General features: G+C 39.8%; 1 protein-coding gene across 1 annotated transcript; it reads left to right on the forward strand.

The window, feature by feature from the left end:
- LOC127094755 (uncharacterized) lies at positions 1-25884 on the forward strand. Its single transcript, XM_051033546.1, has 9 exons — positions 1-57; positions 11468-11725; positions 11818-11889; positions 11970-12265; positions 12358-12540; positions 12629-12739; positions 12814-12895; positions 12985-13080; positions 25867-25884. The coding sequence occupies exons 1-9, from the start codon at positions 1-3 to the stop codon at positions 25882-25884; spliced, it is 1173 nt and encodes a 390-aa protein (XP_050889503.1).
- The last annotated feature ends 166 nt before the right edge of the window (positions 25885-26050 follow it).

A 26050-nucleotide genomic window follows, 5' to 3' on the forward strand; every position in this document is an offset into this window, starting at 1 on the left:
ATGCTGAAGGGGGAGAATAACAATTCCGCTAGCGACTGTGCCGAGAAGATAGATAAAGTACGGAGATGTCAACCCACTGACTGAATCTTCCAAACACATCATCCATGCTGGAGAGAAACTGCTGCTGGAGGAAAACTGGGTCTTCAACAACACTCAGCTTACGATTATACTGGGGAACAACCCCACCAACAACTCTGCTTGCGACAATGCTGGGGAAAGCGGTAAAGTACCGGGATATCAATCCACCAACCACTGAATCTACCACAAGGAGAACACCCATTCTGGGGAGATTACTGCTGGAGAAGAAACTGAGTCTTCAACAACCACCTCTGCTTGGGGAACAACCCCAACAACAACTCTGCTTATGGAACAACCCCAACAGCAAAGCGGGAGAAAGAGGATACAACCAAATGCCAGGAATATGAACCAATGTCTTACCTGTTGGGAATCATACCACCCTCGGGAGAGCACTGAGACATTCCCGAGTATCCTTTCATCATTATGAATATTCACTTTGTTTAAAGCAATGATTTGAAAAATTCTTTGTTTAAAATAATGATATTTTATCAATTAAAACATGCAAAACATTTGTTGAACGGAAACAAATAAGAGTGCAAATAATTGGATAAAAGCTCAAATTTATTTGATGGAATGGTAGCCCGCAAATGGCAAGACTCCATAGATCTGTACAAATTTGAAATCAGTGATATATATTGGAAGAGGGCTACATTGAACATAATGATCCTTTCTCTACCAATTTGAATCTCGATGTATTCGAAGCTTCAGTTGACGACGAATCGAGAATCCTCTGACAAACAGGCAGCTGGTGGCCAGAAAGTCTTGTCAGGATGCAGTTACTTGCCGAATCCCTAATTTTTGCCTAGATTGCCCCATGGTGAGGTACTCAATCTAGCGGGATGCAAATATACCTCTTTTTTTTATGTCTCTAATTTTTGCCTGGATTACCCTTTCGGGTTCTCCACCGAGACACTCATTCTTGCCTAAGCCGCCCTTTCGGGTTTTCAACTTAGCGAGCCATTTTGTTTTTGATTTGCATATACTACTTTTTTTTTAGGCAAAGTATTTCTTGACTGCATCTGAATTCACAGGACGAGTGAAATCCTCCCCATCCATTGTTGTAAGTATCAAAGCACCGCCTGAAAAGGCTCTCTTAACAACATATGGACCCTCATAGTTTGGAGTCCACTTGCCCCTGGAATCGGGCACGAAAGACAAGACTTTCTTGAGCACGAGGTCACCTTCTCGGAACACACGAGGCTTGACCTTCTTATCGAACGCTTTCTTCATTCTCTGCTGATATAACTGACCATGGCACATGGCAGTCAATCGCTTCTCTTCAATCAAATTCAGCTGGTCGTAACGACTCTGAATCCATTCAGCATCAGTCCACTTGACTTCCATCAAGACTCGCATTGATGGGATCTCCACCTCTACTGGGAGAACAGCTTCCATGCCGTAAACAAGAGAAAAAGGGGTTGCCCCTGTCGAAGTGCGTACCGACGTACGATACCCATGCAAAGCAAATGGCAGCATCTCATGCCAATCTTTGTACGTAACTGTCATCTTCTGGATGATCTTCTTGATATTCTTATTAGCAGCTTCAACAGCCCCATTCATCTTGGGTCTGTAGGGAGAAGAATTATGGTGTGCAATCTTGAATTCAGTGTACAACTCATCCATCATCTTGTTATTCAGATTAGATCCATTATCGGTAATGATCTTATCTGGCACACCATAACGGCAAATCAGCTGGTTCTTGATAAACTTCACAACCACCTGTCTGGTCACGTTCGCGTACGAAGCGGCCTCAACCCATTTGGTGAAGTAGTCAATTGCTACGAGAATAAACCTGTGTCCGTTGGACGCTTTCGGTTCAATCATGCCAATCATGTCAATTCCCCACATGGAGAAAGGCCATGGTGATGAAATCACATTCAGAAGTGTCGGAGGAATATGAATCTTATCCGCATAAATCTGACACTTGTGGCATTTCTTCACATATTTACAGCAGTCAGACTCCATTGTCAGCCAATAGTAGCCTGCTCTCAGCATCTTTCTAGCCATGGCATGTCCATTGGAATGAGTACCAAATGAACCCTCATGGACCTCAGTCATCAACAAGTTTGCTTCGTGTCTATCCACGCATCTGAGCAAAACCATGTCAAAATTTCTCTTATACAGCACTTTACCACTGAGGTAGAAACTGTCTGACAACCTTCTCAAAGTTTTCCTATCTTTCACAGATGCCCCAGGCGGGTAGACCTGGTTCTGGAGAAAATTCTTGATATCAAAATACCAAGGCTTGTCATCATTCACTTCTTCTACTGCAAATACGTGAGCTGGTCTGTCCAAGCGCATCACGGCAATATTGGGAACTTCATTCCAATATTTGACCACAATCATGGAAGCAAGCGTAGCAAGAGCATCTGCCATCCGATTATCCTCTCGAGGGATATGATGAAAGTCAACTTCTGTAAAGAATGTTGAAATCCTTCTCGCATAATCTCTGTATGGAATAAGACTTGGTTGATTCGTCTCCCATTCACCCTTGATCTGATTGACAACCAGGGCCGAATCACCATACACATCAAGATGCTTGATTCTCAAATCAATACATTCTTCAAGTCCCATAATACAGGCCTCATACTCAGCCATATTATTCGTGCATTTAAAAGTTAGCCTTGTTGTAAGCGGAATATGCGTGCCATGAGGAGTAACGATTACTGCCCCAATTCCATTTCCGTACTGATTTACAGCGCCGTCAAACACCATCGTCCATCTGGAACCAGGTTCCGGACCTTCATCAAGCGTTGGCTCATCACAATCTTTCATTTTCAAATACAGAATTTCCTCATCTGGGAAGTCGTACTAAACAGACTGATGATCTTCAATCGGCTGGTGCGCTAAATGGTCAGCCAAGATACTACCTTTGATAGCTTTCTGAGCTCGATACTCGATATCATACTCAGACAACAACATCTGCCAACGGGCAATCCTCCCAGTTAAAGCAGGATTCTCGAAGATATACTTAATTGGATCCATTCTGGATATCAACCAAGTTGTATGATTTATCATGTACTGGCGCAAACGCTTAGCTGCCCAAGCCAAAGCACAGCACGTCTTCTCAAGCATAGAGTACCGAGACTCGCAATCAGTAAACTTCTTACTGAGGTAGTATATAGCAGATTCTTTCTTCCCTGATTCATCTTGCTGACCCAGGACACAACCCATCGAGTCTTCAAGCACAGTCAAATACATAATCAGAGGTCTTCCTGCCACAGGCGGAGACAAGATCGGAGGCTCAGACAGATACTCTTTTATACTGTCGAAAGCTTTCTGGCAATCCTCGATCCAATCATGAGACTGATCTTTCCGGAGGAGCTTGAATATCGGCGCACATGTGGCAGTCATGTGGGATATAAATCTGGAAATGTAGTTCAAGCGGCCAAGAAAACCTCGGACTTGCTTCTCAGTTTTGGGTGCAGGCATCTCTTGTATTGCTTTGACCTTGGCAGGATCAACTTCAATACCTCTTTCGCTGACAACGAAACCCAACAACTTGCCGGAACGGACTCCAAATGTACATTTGTTCGGATTCAGGCGAAGTCTGAACTTCCTCAGACGCTGAAAAAGCTTCAACAAATGCTCAACATGTTCAACTTCCGTTCGGGACTTAGCAATCATATCATCAACATAGACCTCTATCTCCTTGTGCATCATATCATGAAACAAGGTAGTCATAGCTCGTTGATACGTGGCTCCGGCGTTCTTCAAACCGAAGGGCATCACTCGATAACAGAATGTTCCCCAAGGTGTGATGAATGTTGTCTTCTCCATATCTTCGGGTGCCATTTTGATTTGATTATATCCGGAAAATCCGTCCATAAAGGAAAAGACTTTGAATTTAGCTGTATTGTCTACCAACATATCAATGTGTGGTAGAGGAAAATCATCTTTGGGACTAGCTTTATTCAAATCTCTGTAATCAACACACATACGGACTTTTCCGTCCTTCTTAGGCACAGGCACAATGTTGGCCACCCATTGAGGATATGTAGAAGTCACCAGAAACCCCGCATCAATTTGCTTCTGAACTTCCTCTTTGATCTTCACTGCCATATCTGGATGAGTTCTTCTGAGCTTCTGCTTCACAGGCACACACTCAGGCTTCAAAGGTAGGAAATGTTGCACAATATCTGTATCTAGACCCGGCATGTCTTCATATGACCAAGCGAAGATATCTGAATATTCTCGTAGCAAGCTGATCAACTCCTTCTTGACAGACTCTTCAAGAAGTGCCCCAATCTTTACCATACGAACACAATCCTCAGACCCCAAGTTGACTGTTTCCAGATCTTCAAGGTGCGGCTGAATGATCTTCTTCTCGTGCTCAAGGAGACGGGTAATCTCATCAGGAATTACTTCAACATCATCTTCCCCTGCCTCGAATACAGGGAACTCAAAATTGGGAGATGGCGTTGGATCATTATGTTCAATGGGTTTTAGAACCAACCTGCATAATGACTTTGGTTAATGAAAAACTTTAGAATTTAAACAAGCAAATCATTATGCAGATGAAAAATATTTGCTTTTATTCTTGTTTTTATGGGTTTTTTATGATCACTGATTTCGTGTAGAAAGCAAAAAGTGAAAACAAATGGAATAACAAATGTTTAACAATGCATTAATTGAACGAAAACATCATTGTATTAAATGCTGCCAACAATGTCATCACTTCTCCTTTTGGCATGGGAGAAGGGTTTTAAACAAAGTGAACAATTACTCTGATCTATGGATGACTGTAGGAACATCTACAGCGACCCAATTGTGGCAGACACCACCAGGAATGACGAAATTGTTCAGATCCTCTGCATCCTCTTCCAAGATAGCAGCAGCTTCTTCAGGTTGATCAGCATGGATGAATCCTCCACTCTTGAACAAACCTTGCTCATTAAATGCCCCAGAACAGTAACCAATGCCAGCCCGGGATCTATTATCTTCAAGCTCAATCACCTTCCCTAAACCAGCAACTGCACCACATTCAATGGCCAGTTTCGCATCTTTGTAGGAAGTGAATGAAGGAGACTTCTTCTCAATTGGTTCATCAATAGTTAAAGCTTGGAACGGAGTTCCAACTTCATCCTCAGCGTCAATATATGAGAAAGAAGACAGGTGGCTAACCAGGAGAGCCTTTTCTCCCCCTACCACAACCAGTTTCTTGTTCTTCACAAATTTCAGCTTCTGGTGTAGGGTGGATGTCACGGTGCCGGCCTCGTGAATCCATGGTCTGCCTAAGAGACAGCTATAAGATGGGTGGATATCCATTACCTGGAAGGTAACTTGGAAATCACTAGGTCCAATTTTGATTGGGAGATCAACTTCCCCAATCACAGGTTTGCGCGACCCATCGAATGCCTTCACAACAACACCACTCTGCCTCATGGGAGGACCTTGATATGACAACTTGGAGAGTGTGGATTTTGGCAATACATTCAAGGATGATCTAGTGTCCACCAGCACGTTGGACATGGCATCTAATTTGCAGTTCATAGAGATGTGTAAAGCCATGTTGTGGTCTCTTCCCTCCTCAGGGAGATCAGCGTCACAGAAACTCAAAGTGTTGCAAGCAGTGATGTTTGCAACTATACCATCAAACTGATCAACAGTGACGTCGTGATCAACATATGCTAGATCCAAGACTTTCTGCAGAGCCTCCCTATGGGGTTCTGAATTCAACAGCAGAGATAACACGGAAATCTTGGATGGCGTTTGTAGAAGCTGGTCTACAACATTGTACTCACTCTTTTTGATGAGCCTCAGCATCTCATCAGATTCTTCATTCATAATGCCACTCGGGCCAACTGAAGAAGTAGGAGCCTTTTGTACAGAGGAGGAGGGTTGTTCGGCAACAGCAAGTGCCGGATTCTGAATATTACCAGCTGTCCCAACAGGACGCTCAACGGTATCAGAAGCAACAGGAGCCTTGGGAGGTGCAGAGAATACTCGACCACTACGGGTCAACCCGCTCACATCAGCGATATTGGTCACAGACGTTGAAGGCAAAGGCACTTCTACCCCATCTTGCACAGCAACGGGATTATACCTGAACGGCACAGCTCTATCAAAAGCATAAGGCACAGGGCCTGCAGGCTTGATCACCAAAGACGGAGAGACCTTCGGCTTGCTGCTATCATAGCGGATAACAACAGGTTCGGGCAAATTGAACACAGGAGATATCACATTAACCTCTGGTTCATCCTCATCAACATTGCGATTCTGGAGGATCTCAATGGTACCTTCATCCAGCAATTCTTGAAGCTCTCTTCGTACCTGATTGCAACCCAGACGATTGACTGAACAAATGCGGAACTTGTCGTGGTCATGCTCCATGTAGCTGTACTGACACAACAACCGCTGTAATTCGACCAACGATTGTCTAATATGGCTGACATATTTGACCTTATATTTCCCAGGGCACCCCTGGACCATATTAACAGATTTCCCATGCGCGGGCAATGGGTTCTTGGTAACATTCGGGCCTGAATCTTCAAAGCTCAGAATCCCACATCTCATAAGGTCTTGAACCTTAGTCTTGAGTGGATAGCAATTCTCAATGCTATGACCCGGAGCACCGGAATGATAAACACAGTGTAGTCTGGTTTATACCACCATTGGGGATTTGCAGGCACGACAGGAGGATCCCTGGGACTAACCAACTTCCTTTCCAACAGGGAAGGATAAAGCTCTGCATATGACATAGGAATTGGATCAAAGCTGATCTTCTTCCTATCATAATTCAAATTAGCTTGGTTGGTTGTACTTCCACGAGGCTGATAAGCCTGTTGCTGTGGACACTGCTGTTGCTGATACTGAGGTTGTTGCTGCTGATGTTGAGGTTGCTGGTATTGAGCACTGTCTCTGAATACAGGTGCTATATGAGCCACCTGGTGCTGATTGCTGTTGCGTCGTGCAGGCTTCCTCTGAACAGAGGGTCTTCTGGGCTTGGCATGGGATTGCACAGCATGTGCCTCCCCATCCTTCTTCTTAAACGCCCCATACCGTTTAGAAGAAGAGCTCTCATCTTTTGCCAAACGTCCTTCACGGACACCTTCTTCAAGTCGCATCCCCATGTTCACCATCTCGGTGAAATCAGAGGGAGCACTTGCTACCATCTGCTCGTAATAGAATGAGCTAAGAGTCTTTAAGAAGATCTTAGTCATCTCTTTCTCCTCTAGCGGTGGAGTAATCTGAGCAGCCAGCTCTCGCCACCTCTGGGCGTACTCCTTGAATGTTTCCTTGTCCTTCTGAGACATGGCCCTGAGCTGATCACGGTCAGGCGCCATATCAACGTTGTACTTATATTGCTTGACGAAGGCTTCGCCAAGATCGTTGAAGGATCGGATATTAGCACTGTCCAAACTCATGTACCATCTGAGTGCAGCACCGGACAGACTGTCTTGAAAATAATGAATCAGAAGCTGATCATTATCCGTTTGGGTTGACATCTTCCTGGCGTACATGACCAAGTGAGCAAGAGGGCAGGTGTTCCCTTTGTATTTTTCAAAGTCAGGCACTTTGAATTTAATCGGTATCTTCACTCCGGGAACAAGGCACAACTCGGCAGCAGACTTGCCGAACAAATCTTTACCTCTGAGGGTCTTCAATTCCTTCCTCAGCTCAAGGAATTGGTCGTTCATTGCTTCCATCTTCTCATTGACATCCGAGCCCTCAGACGGCTCGGAATGATAGATGGTGTTGTCTACCCTCGGCATGGTATGCACGACAGAAGGAGCAGCAACAGGGACCGGGCTAGATGCCGGCATGTGAGCAAAAGTTGGAGCAGGCAGATCAGGCATGAAACCCGGAGGCATACCCCAAGGGAACCCGGCTGGCATGGCGTGAGACGCAAAATGAGCACTGGCGGCTGGCACAGTCGGAACAGCGACCTCTGATATAACCGTCCTCTGGGCAGGAGTAGCAGGCGGTTGAGCAGGCTGATTCTGAGCAGCAAGAAGTTGCTCCATCAGAGCGCCAAGTCTGGCGACCTCTTCCTTCAGTTCTCTGTTCTCTTGTTCTAGCTGATCCATAACTCTGGCAGAATTGGCTCGAGTATAGTACCGGTGAGTCAGCTTGTCTTCAAAATAAATGAAGAACACAGAGTTAGGGCAAGAAGACCAGAAACAAGGTACCTGCTTATGCAAAATGATGCATGAAATGCTCGTGCATATGCTTTGTTTTATTTTCAAGGAACCCTTAGGGTATTATTTGCAATTTTTTTTTTAAATTTTAAAGCATTTACTGTCATTATGGAAAATATCTCATTCAATATAATCGAGACAAAGAAGTACATCCTTTTTGATTCAATTACAAGGAGAAAAGGAAAATAACATCCTATGGATCCCTAATAGCTCGGGATGCTGGAAGACGAGAAACACACAGCTTCTTGATCTCTCTCTCATAGGCAGCTTCCATATCTGCTTTCTCCTTAGCCAGCTGATCATACTTCCTCTTCCAGAACTTGGAAGACTGAGGAAGCAAGGAAGTCCACGTGTCGTTGGGATCATCGATCACCCGATGCTCGAGAAATTCAATCAGAGCGTCCTTCTCCTTAAGCTGCTGAAGCAATTCTTCTCTTTCACGGATCCAAGCACGTGAAAAGTCTTCTTCTCTCAACTCCTATACACGTTGGGTAGGGAGGGTTGAAGGCCCAGCCACATCCAACGGTGTAGGTCTCGGATGATCATATGGCATAAGGTATACAGAAGCTCTCTGTCTAACCCAAGAGGTATAGGGCTCCAAAGCAATGCAATTCTTCGGACCCAATTCATTCCTACTCTTCTTGCAGATCTTGCGCCAAGCGCGGATAAATCTGGCTTTCAGGCCTTGGGGATCTTTACCCTCCTGAAAGAATACACCTTCTAACAGAATGTTATGAGGTTTATCCTTTAGGGGGAACCCAAGCTGACGTCGTGCTAAGATAGGATTGTAGCTGATCCCACCACATGTACCAAGAAGAGGCACATTAGGGAATTCACCACAATAGTCAATGATCTGGACGGTATCATACACGCGATCATACCAAGAGATATCGTCATTAGTGAGAGACATGAGTCTCTGAGACCACCGTAGACATCCCTTGTTCTCCTTGAAGGTAAGAGTCTGCGGCAAGTGCGAAATAAACCACTTGTACAGCAAAGGCAGACAACAGACGATAACTCCTCCACCCTTTGCATTCCTCAGGTGCAAAGAGACATAGGCTCACCCAACAGAGTAGGAACAGGATTAAGAACTGAGAAGATCCTAATGGCGTTCATGTCCACGAATTTGTCGAAGTTGGGAAACAACACCAATCCATAGATGAGCAGCACAAATAAAGCCTCAAAGGCATCCTCACTCATGGCCTTCCCATAGATGGTAGCTTGAGCAACGAGGAAATCAGAAGGAAAACCCTGAATTCCACCTTTGGTAGTCAGATTAGCTTTAATCAAAGCTTCATCTATGTGCAACAAGTCCGTAATCTCTCGAGCAGTCGGAATACTCTCTAGGCCACTGAACGGCACCTGATCCAGAATCGGGATCCCAATAAGATGAGAATACTCCTCCAAAGTAGGCAGCAACTGGAAGTCCGGAAAGGAGAAGCAGTGATACAGAGGATCATAAAACTGAGCCAAAGTACTCATCAATCCCTCATCAACCTGAGTGGTCAACAGAGGTAGAAGCTTCCCATAGCGAGCTTTGAAACCCAAGGGATCTAATACATAAGATGTCAGATTCCTTAACTCTTTCACATCGGGCTGTCTAAAGCTGTACTTCTTTGTATGCCTTTTCGGTCTTTCCATGTCTGAAAATTTTGCAAATAAACCCTTTAAGTTCCTTGAAAATGTTCTCTTTTTCTGATGACATGAAATGCAGATGAATGCATGAATGCATGAATGCAACAATCACACTCAAGGATCAAGCAAAGCACACCAAACAAAGGTCGTGGGAAAGCTCGTTGTATCCCTAATATCAATCATCCATTTTGGTGGATTTAGGTTTTCACCTTATCGACACCCAAGTTCCATTGATATTAACGGTACATGAACCGGCTCTAACATCCTTAATATCAATCATCCATTTTGGCGGATTATGGTTTACACCTTATCAACGCCCAAGTTCCATTGATTTAACGATATTTGAACGACTCAACCACGAATCACGGGTTTGCTGAGAGTCACGAGCATGGAGTCCTGGTTAAGAACCACCCAAAGGGAGTGTACTAGGGTTTAAACCTGCTAGACATGTTCTACCAGAGGTTCCCGTAATCATCGTCCCATCTCTCGGATATTATCGGAGAAACGAATACTCGTATTCCAAAAATATTCTCAAGAGAGACTCTTATGAGTGTAGTATCGCGTGACAATCGCATCAGATCTTACACCTGAACGACTTCCGCACTACGTCCTAAAAATAGACCAAGATGGGTTTGGTAAACTAAGGTCCTTGGCTTCTAAGGCACATGATTGAACGAATAATGCCTAACCACAAATGACTTGTATGACATTATTAATCCAACATGACCTCCACCAAGTGAATGGACTCGCAAGTCAACTGGCTAAGGAATACTCCACACCAGTCAACAAGACTATGCCATTCTCCTATCCTAGAGTGCACCCGAGTTCGGGTATAGAACTCATCTCACAGAGATCACCAAAGCAAACAGCAATTGTATATCAAGCAATTCAAACATTACAATCAATACAGTTATCCCAAATTGTACAAAAATATGTCAAATAACACATAAACAAATATCATACAACAAGGGTGAAAAGTAGGCAATACCACCAGGGAAGGTCTAATGTTATCCCCAGCAGAGTCGCCACTTTTCTGTAGCGGTGTATTCGTCGCTATATGATTTATTGATTAAACCATAAGCAATGTATACAATGAATCGAGTCGCCACCGCACTTTTATTTATCCTAAGAACTGGTTAAAAAGCGAACAAAAACCTAAGAAGTTTTACACGTAGAAAACTAATGAAAAAGATCAGAGAATCTGGGTAAGGGGTAAATTACGCAATGGGAAGGTGTTAGGCACCCATCACGTCCTAGGTACTCCTAGGGAGCCCTTTTCACACTTGTTGTATAAAAATGTTTATTTGTTTTGACATATTGTGCAAACATGAATGGGATGATGAGAAAAGAATGTACAATTTTATTATTTTTGTGTTTGAACGGATGAACCCGTTGCCTACGTACCTTCCATCAAAGGTAAGGATCAAAACGCCGTAGTTCGGCTAAAAGATTTCCAAAAATTAGTGAGTTCATTTTAAAACACAAGCACTAAGGCTTTTCATTACCAATGGGAGAAAACTCAACCCAAATCAACAATCCACCATGCGAGGACGGCTTCAACATACTAGTGAAATATATACACATTAAAAGTAACATATTTATTATTGGTTTAGGGCATTTCATCTTGTCAGCTATACTTATCGTCACCGACTTATCGCCTAGTTGGCAAGGGAAAAGTGCACAACACTTCGGGAGATTTACTTCACTATAGACCGCTCCCGGATGGACACCTTAAAGTATCGGTTGATGTTGTATTAGATAAGGATGCGTTGCTACCGATACCTGACATTGTTTCAGAGACAACATTGCTGCGAGATGCAATAGGATCATTTGTTGCATGGCCCTTGGATCTCATTTTCATTGATGATGAGGTATGTTGAATTCAAAAACCACTATGAATCTTTTAGTATTCAAATGTCAATTCTGAACCGTTAAGTTAATTTTTTTTACATGGTAATTTTAGACGCCTACAAAACCCGCATCTAAGGATAAAGGGATTTTGCGGCACAACGAGTCTGTTGCATCACAAAAAGAGGTATATTGAAAGTGTTAATTATATGATCCGAATCAAAAAATGCATGATTTTATAATTTACCTATGTTATATGATTTATAGGTATTTGCTCAAGGGTCACAACAACTGAGCCAGAAAATTGGTAGTCGACAGAAAAACAAAAGGGATCTTCCAGTGAAATATTTGCCAAAAAAAGGTGCTTTTGTGCCTCGATACCAGATATCTCTTGAAACACTTGTTGACTCATCAGATATGGCAACAGCTGGTGCTATTCGCTTACTGGATATGGAGGAAGATATCTTTGGTTATTCATGCACTGAAACAATCGGAAAAGAAGATCTGGAACATATTTTTCGGCATCAAGAATTAGGCGTCGGTGTTATACACACATACATCCGGTAATCCGATCTATATATTATTTAATTACTTGAACAATTTATTTACACATTTCAATAAAAATAGTCTAATGTTTATTATGTTTTTATTGAAGGTTCTTGTATGACAATTTCATGCGCGGGAATGATCAATTGTCAAACAGATTCCGTTTCGTGTCTTCCTCCCTGGTCAACAAAGCATTAATTTGTAGGGAACCGGATTCATGTAGAGAGTACTTAGTCAAGAGATTCATGGCCAGCAGTACAAACAACTTGTATCTTTGGCCGTATAATTCAGGGTTAGATTTTAATTCTAAGTTTATTCTAATCTTTAATTGTTTCTTTTATGTAAAAAATTTCCATATAAACTTTTGTTTTAATTTATAGGTGTCACTGGTTGTTGCTTGCTATTGATCCTTTAAAAGAAGTGGTATATTTTCTGAATTCGATAGATGGTGAATGGACAAATTATCCGGATATGAAGCAATTAGTTGATACGTAAGTGAGACTGTTCTAAATATTCGTGTATATTTATGTGAGATTGTTCTAAATATATGTTTTTATTTTGTTAGATCAATAAAAGTGTTCCGATCTCAAAGACAAGCTCGAGTACCACGTACTAAATCCAGCAACATTACGTGGATAAAAGTGCAGGTACTTTAATTTTCACAATTTTGCTTATAATAGTGATGCTACTTGATAAGAAAAGATAACTATACATTCTTATTTATTTTTCTATGTAGTGTCCTCTACAGCGCAACGGTATCGATTGCGGATACTTTGTAATGAGGTTTATGAGGGAAATCATTAATATGAATCAAATAGAGATTCCAATCACGGTATGGATTTATAACTTAGGATTTGTTTTAATATTTATCGAATATTTCATATTATTTATTACTTTTAACTAAATCATGCATATTATGTTTTGTTATGTAGTACTTTGATGAATACAAGTGTGCTCATTACACGAGACTGCAGTTGGAACAAATCAAGGAGGAATTGTGTCAATATTTTATTGAGAAAAGATTAATTAGTATATAATGGTTTCAAAATAACATGAATACTTTGATGAAGAATGGTTTCTGGTTGGCAAGTGTATAGTTCTTTATATTTTTAACAGATTAGTTATGACTCCAAATAGGCCGTATAACATATTAGTTTTGACTTGTGTATAGTTCTTTATAATTTTAGTGATATCTTTAATTTCATGGATAGATTAATGTGTTCATTCTTGTGTTGGTTTGCTTTAAAAAATTACAAATGCTTGAATTATGACTCCAAATGTGTTCAGTGCCTATCTATCCTTGTGTTGGTTTGCTTGAATTATGACTCCAAATGTGTTCATTCTTGTGTTGGTTTGCTTGTGTTGGTTTAAAAAATTACAAATGCTTGAATTATGACTCCAAATGCTTGAATTAGAGAGGCTTGATTTACAGGTTTATGGGATTATTCCCAAAAAATATTACAGGTTGAAATGGTAGGCTTAAACTGAAGGCAGCGTTTTGTTATTTTACTAGAGGAAAAGACAGCGCTTCTTAGTAAAAAGCGCTGCTAAAGGTTGTCAATAGAGAGCGCTTTTTACTAAAAAGCGCTGCTAAAGGTTGTCAATAGAGAGCGCTTTTTAGTAAAAAGCGCTGCTATAGGTTGTCAATAGAGAGCGCTTTTTACTAAAAAGCGCTGCTATAGGTTGTCAATAGAGAGCGCTTTTTAGTAAATAGCGCTGCTATAAGTGGTATATAGACAACCTTTAAGAGCGCTTTTTACTCAAAAGCGCTGCTAAAGGTTGTCAATAGAGAGCACTTTTTAGTAAAAAGCGCTCTTAAAGGTTGTCTATATACCACCTTTAGCAGCGCTTTTTACTAAAAAGCGCTCTCTATTGACAACCTTTAGCAGCGCTTTTTAGTAAACAAAAAGCGCTGCTAAAACCTATAGCAGCGCCACCTACGGCAGCGCTTTTAAGCGCTTTTAAAGGCCAAAAAAAGCGCTCTCATAGGTCTTTTTTGGCGTAGTGAATAAGTATGGAAGACTTACAATCAACTCACTAAGGATAAGGTAAGATTTACATCAACCACTATGGTAATTAAAACCTAAGGCTAATGCATGAAAACATATTAACAATGGGCAAAGCCACAAAATAATTGAATGTGTGAAGTTAATTGATTATGAGTATTCACAAAATATGGTCAAGGTATGATTAAGATTGATTCAAAGAAGTGTCATGAAATGAGGTTTGAAAAGTCAAGGACTTAGGGTCCAGGTTTCTAATTTGAAAAGACATGAAGAATGTTTGCACAACAAGTCAAAAGTTTTTGAATTAACAATGTGAAAAGGTTTAGGACAAAGAGGGTATGGATGGTGGAGTGTAAAACTTCTTAGAAAGGTTCACCTCTTGAGATCATATAGAAGATGATTCAAGTGTGTCCTTAGGAATGAGGCAACAAAGCAAGTAAGCAAATAAAAAGCGAGGTGATACCGGATGCCATCAATGGACTTATACCAATCTCACAAACAAAAGCGGATACCGGATACCAATAAATGGGTTTACACCAATCTCCTAAAACAAAACAATGATACCGGAAGCCAATAATGGACTTATACCAATCTCACAAACAAAGGCGGATACCGGATGCCAATAAATGGACTTATTCCAATCTCCTAAAATAAAATAAAACATGGATGTCAGATGCCAATCTATCTGGACTTATACCAACCTCCAAAGGATGATCATAGGAATACAAATGCCAACAACATGGACTTATAATTGCATCCTCACATACAACAAACAAACAAGCATTTAAGCAATGGACATAAGTGGCCAAGTGAAATGGTCTTACACTTTATCCCTTCCAAATAATAGGAACAATGGCCAATGAGTGGACTTACAGTTGTCCTCAATGGGTAAACCAAACATGGATCACAAGAGTATGAAATGATGATCATGCAATAATGAACAATTAATGATGATAAATGCATAAAGGCAATCAAGCAAACATGTACAAATGAACCAAGCAATCAATCAAACAAAGTCATTTAGCACTCACTATAACCAAACAATTAGGCTCAATCAAAGGGTTAGACTTAAAAGTCAACTGGAATGGGGTAAATGGTGCTCTTAACCTTGACATTGAGAGCCAAGGTGAAGCAGATGAAAGGATATGAGGGGTGTGCATCCTTACTCTTATCCCTGGTCAGGGAGAGCATTGAATATCAGAAGGTGTAGGAGTTCATAAAGTAGGAACTCTCTCCACAAGTTAAGGACTCGATAGATCTTGGGTTTTTACTCACTATGCATCAACACATGTGGTGTGAGCAAGGTGAGTGACTCACAGAATAGTAGGAAATAGGCTACATATCTCTTTTGTCTACCAATTGCCTCACATGAGGTCTTTTCCTGCTTGGGGACAAAGTTAAACAATCACAAACATTGCCTCTTAAGGAGGACTTCAGACAGGTGCCTGGCCAAGTAACAGGCCAGGTCTTCCAGACTACATGGAGACAAGGGATCCTACCTCAATGCTTAAGCAAAGCAAAGCAATAGCAAGTTCACAAAGGAACTAAAGCAACTATGGTACCTGAAATCAATCAAATATAATCAGTATACCAATCACAAAGTCAAAACAGACAAGATATGAACCAACAGTCAACACAATCAATCACATGTGCAAAGCACAAACTCAAACCAAATGAGTTAGCATCCTACAAAACAAACCAAGTTATTTCATCACAATCAACTAAACCAAACTCAATCAACTTGAATTAATCTCCTTAAAGCAATTGCTTCTTAAACCTGAAAATCAAACTCAAATGTGAGAAGTAAACCCTTAGGCCAAAGCCTAGGGTCAAAGGAGGAGAAAATATTTAAAACAGAACATGAAACTTGATCAAAACCAAGATTTATCAAATAAGAACAAACTCCAGTTGGTCCTATATCAAAAGCATTCACCAATTGCATTTCATAAGCAAATCATGTCAAACTAGGCAAGTTAAGAACCCAATGATGTAAACAGAATGAACACAAGCATATCAATACCAAAATGGCTCAATAAATTCCAGGAAAAATCATGCTTAAACAGAACACATTGAATAAGCAACACACCAAATTTCATGTCATTTGGACAAGTGGAAGTAAGTCAATTAAAATCAACAATGTCATGGTATGCAAAAGCAAGCTCAAACAAGGCCACAAATCATGCATCAACTTCAAGCAATCATAAAACAGCAACCAAACATGATAAATGAATGCAATCAAATCCATGGCAAACTTCAAGATGTCTACATTACACATGCCAAATTTCAAGTCCATCCAATAATGCATGAGGATTTCACAAATCATATGATGTCATGACTCACAAAATATCAACAATTGACCAAACAGAGGGAAAATTCTCAAACAAATAGAAAATGCATTCAAACATTCCAGGAAAAATCACAAGCAAACTAGACATCCCTAAGTATTAGAATGCAAAAATCCAGAGCAATTGGCATAGCATAAGCATGGAAAATAAAATCAAGAACATGAACAAGACATGGTGTGACATACATTGTCACACCTCCAAAGATTACAATATATCTCACAATCCAGGATCTCAAAAATCACAAACCATATACCAAAATAACCAGGGATGAGTCTAGATCATTCATGTAAAATTTCAAGAATTTCTAATGAGGCATCATCATTTCATGAAAGAAATAGGAGGCAAGGTGCAAGAAATGGTACATGAAAGTAAACCCCAGGCATTTATTTTTTCTACCCGTGCACAAAATTATTAAAAATCATCAAAAATCAAGGACATGATGATGAACATTCCACAAAAAATTGCACATGATTTGGATTATTTTTGAGTGAGTTATCATTTTTTTATTGTGGAAGAAAAATAAAAAAGTGAAATAGAAGCATGTTAACATGTTAGGCATATATGGAAAATAATACAACAAAGCCAAGGCGAAAAAGTCATCAGGTGGAATCGAGCTGTGTAGCTTTTCAAAATAAGGCGCGACTTAGTGAAACGCCGCGTTTCACTAAGTGAGGTGTCATGCTGTGGTTGGTTTCATGGGGAACAAACAGCTAAAACATGCAAAAGCCAGGCAAGGTGAATCAAACACGATCTGGAAACGTGTTCGTGAGCGCCTTCAACCAGTTCATCATCCAGAAATCACTCAAGAACAAATGTTCATGAAAATGCACGAAATTCATATCAAACCAACCGTCTCTCATCATAGATTAACAATCCAGCAACGATTTATTCTAATGTTACGCATGGCAAGAGAATCGAATCAAAGAAGTTTTAGCAACCAAACTTTAAATCCAGATTTCTTCCTTAATAATCAATGAAAACGCACGATTCAAGTTGCATAATACTCTACATGTTAAGATCTACCAAAGCCATATGCTAATTGCAAGAATTGGAGAACTCGAATTCTTACCTCTTAAGGATGCAGATCTTGATTCTGCTTGTTTCGAGGCTTGGATTATGAAAACAGATCTTCTATGATGATGCAGGAGATGAATGAAGTCAAGTATGCAGCTCAACAATGCTCGATGATGAAGAAATTCAAAAATGCCATGGATGAGCAAGGTTCCAACAGTTCCAATTCTTCAAGCTTCTTTCACCTTTTGCCTTTAACAGTTCTTCAACAACATCTGCAAATGATGATTAGCACCAAAGAAAGCAGAAAGAATGATGAAATTCGATGGAAGAGTGAAAAAAGTTTGAAGAGAAATTGAGAGAATTTTGGTGATTTGTGATTTGGATCTGAGATTGTGATTGTGGATTTCGAAATTCTGTTATGATTAATGATTTATAGTCCCTGTTAATCCACTTCCTTAATCAAGATTAGCAACAATGGATTGGATTAGTGAAAATGCACATGTTATGTAAAAATGCCAAAATGCCCTTATGTAAGTGTGATCAATGGAACAGTGTAAAACCAGTTGAAGCAAGTCCCAATTTCTGTTTTGAAGCTATTGGAAGTGGTTTGGAGTGAAAATCATGTGTATTTTTCAAATTCACTATTTTTCCCACCAAAATTTAAATGGTTCACTTGAAAAATGACCTTTTTATGTGATGATTTTTGATGAAATGTAATGATGCATTATGATAGCTCATGTCAAATGGGATTCGCTCAACAAAGAATCACCCAATTTGGCCAAATGGTTCAAGAGTTATGCCTCCTTGAAGTTCAACTTTTCTTGAAAATGATTTGATCATAACTTGCCAACCATAAATGAGAAATGGATGTTCTTGGACTTTTTGGAAAGGCAAGAGCAAGATCTTCAACTTTCATGTTGGACAAATTTTGATTTGAAGCTTGCTTGAGGATATAATTTTGAGGAGAAGAACTTTCCATTTTTGGCAGTTGAAAATTACAGGTCCTTGCTATTTTGGGAAACTTTTTGTCTGACCTCCAATTCCTCAATAATGATGTTTGACATGTTATATGAGGCTTGTATGGACATGAATGAGACCTCTCAAACCATTTCCCACCATCAAATCACTGATTAAATGCACAGTTGACCACAGTTGACTTTGCTAGGGTTTTGGTTGACTGAGCCATGCTTTGATGACTTTCAAGCCTCTACCACTTGAAATCTTGATTCCAAGTGATGTCACAACTCATATGAACTTCTGATGAATGATCATGGTGCCCAAATTCTTTTGGATAATTGTCGTATGCTTGCAATTTTATCCTTTGAAGTCGCCAGTGGGTCCTTTCACCGTTTGCTAGTGATTTGTTCCCCGTATTATTGAAGAATTTGGGCACCATGATCATTCATCTAGCACACACACCAACAGCAAATGCAATGTCAGGTCTGCTTGCTGTGAGATATAGTAGACTGCCTATCATGCTTCTGTATAGACTTTGATCTACACTGACACCATTTTCATCTTTGGAGATTTTTACATGTGTAGGAACAGGAGTTATTTTATGACTTGCATTCTCCATGCCAAACTTCTTCATAATGTTCTTGGCATACTTGCTTTGAGATAAAAAGATAGAGTCTTCCATCTGTTTGACTTGTAGCCCAAGAAAGCAAGTCAGTTCTCCAACAAGGCTCATCTCAAACTCAGATTGCATTTGTCTAACAAAGTGTTCAACCATCTGCTCTGACATTCAACCAAATACTATGTCATCTACATATATTTGTGCCACCATGAGCTTCCCTCCTTCATTCTTCACAAACAGAGTTTTGTCAATACCTCCTTTCCTGTATCCATTTTCAGTGAGGAACACTGTGAGCCTCTCATACCAAGCCCTGGGAGCTTGTTTTAACCCATAGAGGGATTTCTTCAATCTGTACACATGTTTTGGAAGGTTTGGATCTGTGAAGCCTTTAGGCTGTTCAACATATACTTCTTCATTTAGGTAGCCATTTAGAAAGGCACTTTTTACATACATCTGAAACAGTTTGAATTTCAGAATACATGCCACTCCAAGCAGTAATCTAATGGACTTAAGGCGAGCTACAGGAGCAAATGTTTCATCAAAGTCAACTCCTTCAACTTGAGTATATCCTTGAGCTACCAATCTAGCTTTGTTTTTAGTAACAACCCCTTGTTCATCAGATTTATTCTTATATACCCACTTTTTACCTATGACATTTACTCCTTCAGGTCTAGGAACCAATTCCCATACTTCATTCCTTTTGAATTGACCTAACTCTTCTTGAATGGCATTGATCCAGAACTCATCAGTCAAGGCTTCCTTGATATTTCTAGGTTCAATCTTTGACACAAAGCAGCCATGTGAGATTACTTCTCTTGATCTAGTAGTGACTCCTTTATCTGGGTCTCATATGATAAGGTCTTTGGGATGATCCTTCTGAATTCTGATAGAGGGTCCCTTGTTGATTTTGTCATCTTCAGGTTCAGCTTGAGGTGGTTCTTCTTCCTTATTCTTGTCTGAGGAGTCAGCTGGAGAATCATTCAGAGATGTCTCGAAATCGTCCGTGACATCAATCTGTTGATCATCAACCACTACATTAATGGATTCCATCAACACATTGGTTCTTGAATTGAAGACCCTGTAGGCTCTGCTGTTTGTTGAGTAGCCCAAAAATATTCCTTCATCACTTTTGGGATCCATCTTCCTTCTTTGCTCACGATCAGCCAATATATAGCATTTGCTACCAAATACATGGAAGTATTTTACTATAGGTTTTCTTCCTTTCCAGACTTCATACAGAGTTGTGGGAGTCCCTTTCTTTAATGTCACTCTGTTGTGGACATAGCAGGCTGTGCTCATGGCCTCAGCCCAAAAATGATAGGGTAGCTTCTTAGCATGAATCATAGCTCTGGCTGATTCTTGCAGAGTCCTATTTTTTCTTTCCACCACACCATTTTGCTGGGGAGTGATGGGAGATGAGAACTCATGATGAATTCCTTCTGAAGAACAGAATTCAGCAAATTTGCTGTTTTCAAACTCCTTTCCATGATCACTTCTAATTTTGATAACATGACTTTCTTTTTCCCTTTGAAGTTTCAGACACAGCTCCTTAAAGACTTCAAACACATCAGATTTTTCTCTTATAAAATTGATCCAGGTGTATCTGGAGAAATCATCCACCACCACATATGCATATTTCTTCCCACCAAGGCTTTCTACCTGCATGGGTCCCATCAAGTCCATATGAAGTAGTTCTAGGACTTTGGTAGTTGTGTCATGTCTGAGCTTCTGGTGTGACATCCTTGTTTGTTTTCCAATCTGACATTCTCCACAGATTTTTCCCTCATCAATCTTTAAGTTGGGAATCCCTCTAACTGCTTCTACTGATATGATTCTCTTCATACCTTTCAGGTGCAGATGGCCCAATCTTTGATGCCATATCTTCACTTCTTCTTCTTTAGCTAAGGTACACATTGAAGAGTATCCAGTTTCTTGAGAGCTCCACATGTAGCAGTTGTCTTTGGACCTAACTCCCTTCATGATTACTTTATTTTCTTTATTAGTAATCAAACATTCAGTTTTTGTGAAGTTTACATTCAGACCTTGATCACATAGTTGACTGATGCTTATAAGATTAGCTGTTAATCCCTTAACAAGTAGAACATCATCAAGGTCGGGAACCCCAGGGAAATCTAGCCTACCCATTCCCTTGATTTCACCTTTTGCACCATCACCAAAGGTAACATAACTCATGGCATGAGGATGAAGTTCAGTCAACAGGTTTTTGTTCCCAGTCATATGTCTGGAGCAACCACTGTCAAAATACCAATCTTCTTTGGCTGAGACTCTGAGGGAAGTGTGGGCTATTAGACTTGTGCCCTTTGTCTTAAGAGCCCATTGCTTTCTGCTGACAGTCTTGTGATGTTTGGACCTAGATTGGTGTTGAGGCTGAACAGGACCAGGATAGCCATATAGCTTATAACAGAAGGGCTTCAGGTGGCCAAATTTTCCACAGTATTGGCATTTCCATCTTTGATGGTTCCCTTTCTGCTGTTGTGACATCTGATGTGACATCTCAGGTTTGCTTTTAACATGGCTGCTCTTAGGTTTGGATTTTGATTTGCATTTGCACTCAGCCTTGAATCCAATGCCAGATTTGTTTCCAGTTATTTGCCCAGTCTGGAGAATCTTGTCTAGGGTGACAGACCCATTGTTAAGCATTTTTACATACTTAGTCATCTCATCTAGTTTGGAATTCAAGAATACAGCCTCAGTTTCCAATTTTGAGATGGTTTCCATATACTCTTTCTTCTCATTTTTTAGCTGAGCTATCACTTACTTCTGTCTTTCAACTTGTCTGCACACTCCTGTCCTTTTGTGGCACCACTCTTTGTAGGTAGTATCCAGCTCTTCAAATGTTCTTTCATCATCGATTGACTCTTCCTCAGACCCCCATCTTCCTGTCAAAGCATTCACATGATTTGTAGCTTCTTCAGTTTCACTTCCATCAGACCAAGAGGCTACAAGGCTCCTCTTTTGTTTCTTGAGGTAGGTCCCACATTCAGTTTTAATATGACCATATCCATTACACTCATAACACTGAACTTCTTTGGGCTTTTCTTCAGACTTTGTGTTCTTACCAAAGCTGTTGGATTTATTGATGTCAGATGTGATGTTTTTGACTTTGCCCTTAGCTCAGACATCTACCCTTTTCATTAGTTTGTAGAACTGTCTTCCCAGCATTGCTATCTCATTTGCCAGGTCTCCATCAATGTCGTGACCACCTTCCTCATCTTCCTCTTCGGTGTTTGACATAAATGATATGCTCTTGGCCTTCTTTTCAGCTCCATCACATATTCCCATCTCAAATGTTTGGAGGGATCCAATTAGCTCATCCACTCTCATATTTGAGATGTCTTGAGATTCTTCTATGGCTGTGACTTTCATAGCAAATCTCTTGGGGAGTGATCTTAGTATTTTTCTTACCAGCTTTTCATCTGACATCTTCTCGCCCAAAGCTCCAGAGGCATTGGCAATTTCAAGAATGCTCATGTAAAATTCATGAATATTTTCATCTTCTTTCATTCTTAAGTTTTCAAACTTGGAGGTGAGCAGCTGAAGTCTAGACATCTTTACCCTAGATGTGCCTTCATGAGTGGTCTTGAGAATGTCCCAAGCCTCTTTGGCTACTTCACAGTTATTTATCAGCCTGAAAATATTCTTGTCCACTCCATTGAAGATGGCATTCAAAGCTTTAGAATTCCCAAGGGCTAGGTCATCCTCCTCCTTGGACCATTGTTCTTCAGGCTTTTTCTCAGCAGAGACTTCTCCTTCTTTAGTAACTACAGGATGCACCCAGCCTGTCAAGACAGCTTTCCAAGCTTTGTTATCAAGGGATTTTAAAAAAGCTACCATTCTTGGTTTCCAATAGTCATAGTTAGAACCATCCAAAATTGGTGGCCTATGAACAGATCCTCCATCCCTCTCCATTGTACCAGAAAGTATTCTCCCTAGATCTCACCCAGAGCCAGAGCAGGATGCCTGCTCTGATACCAATTGAAATTCTGGTATCAGATATAAGATGTCGAAGGTGATGTTACGACATTAATATCTGTTAATACACAATGGAAATATAAACAGAATTGTAAAGCAAAACACACAAGCAATTGTTAACCCAGTTCGGTGCAACTCACCTACGTCTGGGGGCTACCAAGCCAGGAAGGAAATTCACTATAATAGAATTAGTTCAAAGACTATCCGTACACTTCAACAAGTTACAGTATTTCTCACCTAATCTCTACCCGTGCAACTTCTACCTAAGCACTCTTAGATATGAGAACCCACTCACTTCCCTTACAATCACACACCCGTGATTTTAAACAACAATCCTTGTGAAAAGAAAATACTTTTCAATTACAAAACTCTTGATTTTACTTCACAGTTTCAATCAAGAAGACACACTCTTGATCTTGCTTCACAGCTTTGATCAAGAAGACAAATCAGTCCAATTCAATCATCAATGGATGACTTGAATAACCTACACACACAAACCCTAGCTCTCTCTCTAAATTTCGCTCAGTCTTGGTTGTGTGTTCAAACAGGTTTTCTAAGCCCCTTTTTATAGAAGCAATCTGTTGGGCTTGGATATCTTGAAAACCCTAAATATATTTTCCAATCAAATCTTTTTATAACAGTTGTATAGATCTCCTTGGAAAATAATCAAATCTGGTTGAAATCCCTGATTGAATGCGCCAGCTAGCCATATCTTCAATCAACCAATGATTGCCAATACTTGTGCAATCACAAAACACCAGACATTCATACTGAATGTTCTGTGTACAGGATGTCATGACATCGGGTCTGACATCCTAGAAAAATCCTGTATAATCCAATTTCCTTTTATAGCAGGTACAGCCATATCAGATACCATGACATTGTGTATGTCATCTGAAACAATCCTGCATGAACATGTCTTCCATATAAGCTCCAGCAGGTACAACCAATATCAGAAGCCTTGTCATTGTATGTGTTATTCTGAAACAATCCTGCTTGCACATGCTCTTTAACTCCAGCAGGTACATAGGATATCTCATGTTAAGACATCACACATGACATTTTGTGAACACTCTTTGTTTTACCAAAATTGCTGCCAACACTTAGAATCAACACATGCCACCCATTTCATCTCTCTCAACATCTCAAGAAAATGAAACAATGAGAGCTTGAAAATTAAGGACCTTTCTCTCATATATCTAACTCTCGGGAAATGAATGAAGAGTATCAAAGAAAAAACATGATTGCTCATGCCAAGTAACACATCCTTCGAACTCTGTATTAACCTTTATTACTTTGCACTCCAAAATTTTGCTACTTTTCTTTATTCGTTTTTGTTTCTATTTTATTTGTTTGTTTTAACAATAGTCTAGTGCCTTTAACTATTTTTCCATATGTCTTGATAGCTTTAAATTTTAATTTGAAAACTCTAGTAACTTTTTTTATCTTGTATTGTTTTATCCTTATGCGGTGTTGTATACTACGGATGGTATTGGACCTTTTTGTTTCATTACTGTTGTTATCCATATGAAAGTAGTAATGAGTTGGGTCTTGTCACGATAAATATTTGTTTATACTACATATTCATAACAATTAGTGATCTAAGTTATAACCTAATTAACTTCTATTTAGTTTTTTGGTTGTAAATAATATGTGTGGTTTCTGCTGCCTTTTATTGTGTTGCGATTTCAAAGTTTAAATCCAATTTAGCTTTCGAAAATCGTTTGGACGCATAGATTCGGTTGCCCGGTTTCTTATAGAGTGATTCCTACATGAATTCACCTTAAATTAGCTTATATTTAAATTCGATACTTTAAGTTTCAGTTTATTTTTTCTATTATAAGTATTGTATTTAGTTTATCGAGTTGTTGGATCTCTCATTGTGTTGCAAATTCGACATTGTAATATCATTTTTGCTTGACTTCTTATAGAGTGATTCCTACATGAATCCATTGTAAGTTAGTTTAGAGCTAAGTTCAGTACTCTAGATTTCAGTTTATTTCTGATTCCTTGAGTTTCTCTTGGGTCTTCTTACAATGAGATCCTTGTTTTTTACGTTTACTTGTTTAATGGGCTTGTATGTTAATCGCTTTGTTATATCCCCATTCGAAAAAATGTACCGCCATTCCCATGACGTGTAAATTTTTTACCGTTTTCCTTTATTTTGTCCTTATTGCATTAGTTAATTATTAATTCAAGATTAGCGTAAAATTAACTTTTCAAAATAACAAAAAAATAGTACTCGATCCAACGTCGAGTAATTTTCTCTAGTCAAACAATTTTTAAAACCAAGCCAAACCATTTCATAAATTGTTTTTCCACTTGCGCGAACAAACCTTTGATCAACATCTTTCTGCTTATCCGAAGTGTGTAAAACCCTTTTTCTTATAAAAATCGGTTGAAAAGGGAATGGATGGTTTACACTTGCCTGCTCCTCGGATTCTATTAGAACTTGATCAAACTCAGTATAAGTTGTTTTGCATGTTGATTGAGAGAGTACCCCATCAATTGAGTGAGTCATGGTGAGATGAGAGACTGTTTGAGTACTTTTCAAAGATTAAGGATGTCTTCTGAATTTGCTGGATTGCAGTTGGAATCTAGAATGATGGTCAAGTAAAACAAATTTCATATGATGATGTTTACTTGTTATTGTTATAACTTGTTTTTCTATTTGGAATTTACAGTGCAAGCAAATTGCTTGAGGACAAGCAACAATTCAAGTTTGAGGTTGTGATAAAACTATGTCATTGCATGTTTTCTGTCAAAAAAACAAATAATAACAAGTTAAAGATGATCAAATTTGATGAATAACGGCCAAAGAATGAAGCAAAATGACCAAGTATGAAGAATTGGGGACTTAAAGAAATT

The sequence above is a fragment of the Lathyrus oleraceus genome, chromosome 6 (genome assembly GCF_024323335.1).
Source record: "Lathyrus oleraceus cultivar Zhongwan6 chromosome 6, CAAS_Psat_ZW6_1.0, whole genome shotgun sequence".
Lineage (NCBI taxonomy): Eukaryota > Viridiplantae > Streptophyta > Magnoliopsida > Fabales > Fabaceae > Lathyrus > Lathyrus oleraceus.

Excerpts from the sequence above, each read along its gene's own strand:
- LOC127094755 (XM_051033546.1), top strand. The coding sequence starts at position 1 with ATGCTGAAGGGGGAGAATAACAATTCCGCTAGCGACTGTGCCGAGAAG. Across the intron at positions 11,726-11,817 it reads TCATTTTCATTGATGATGAG|ACGCCTACAAAACCCGCATC; the intron begins GTATGTTGAATT and ends TGGTAATTTTAG. Across the intron at positions 12,896-12,984 it reads TTACGTGGATAAAAGTGCAG|TGTCCTCTACAGCGCAACGG; the intron begins GTACTTTAATTT and ends TTTTCTATGTAG.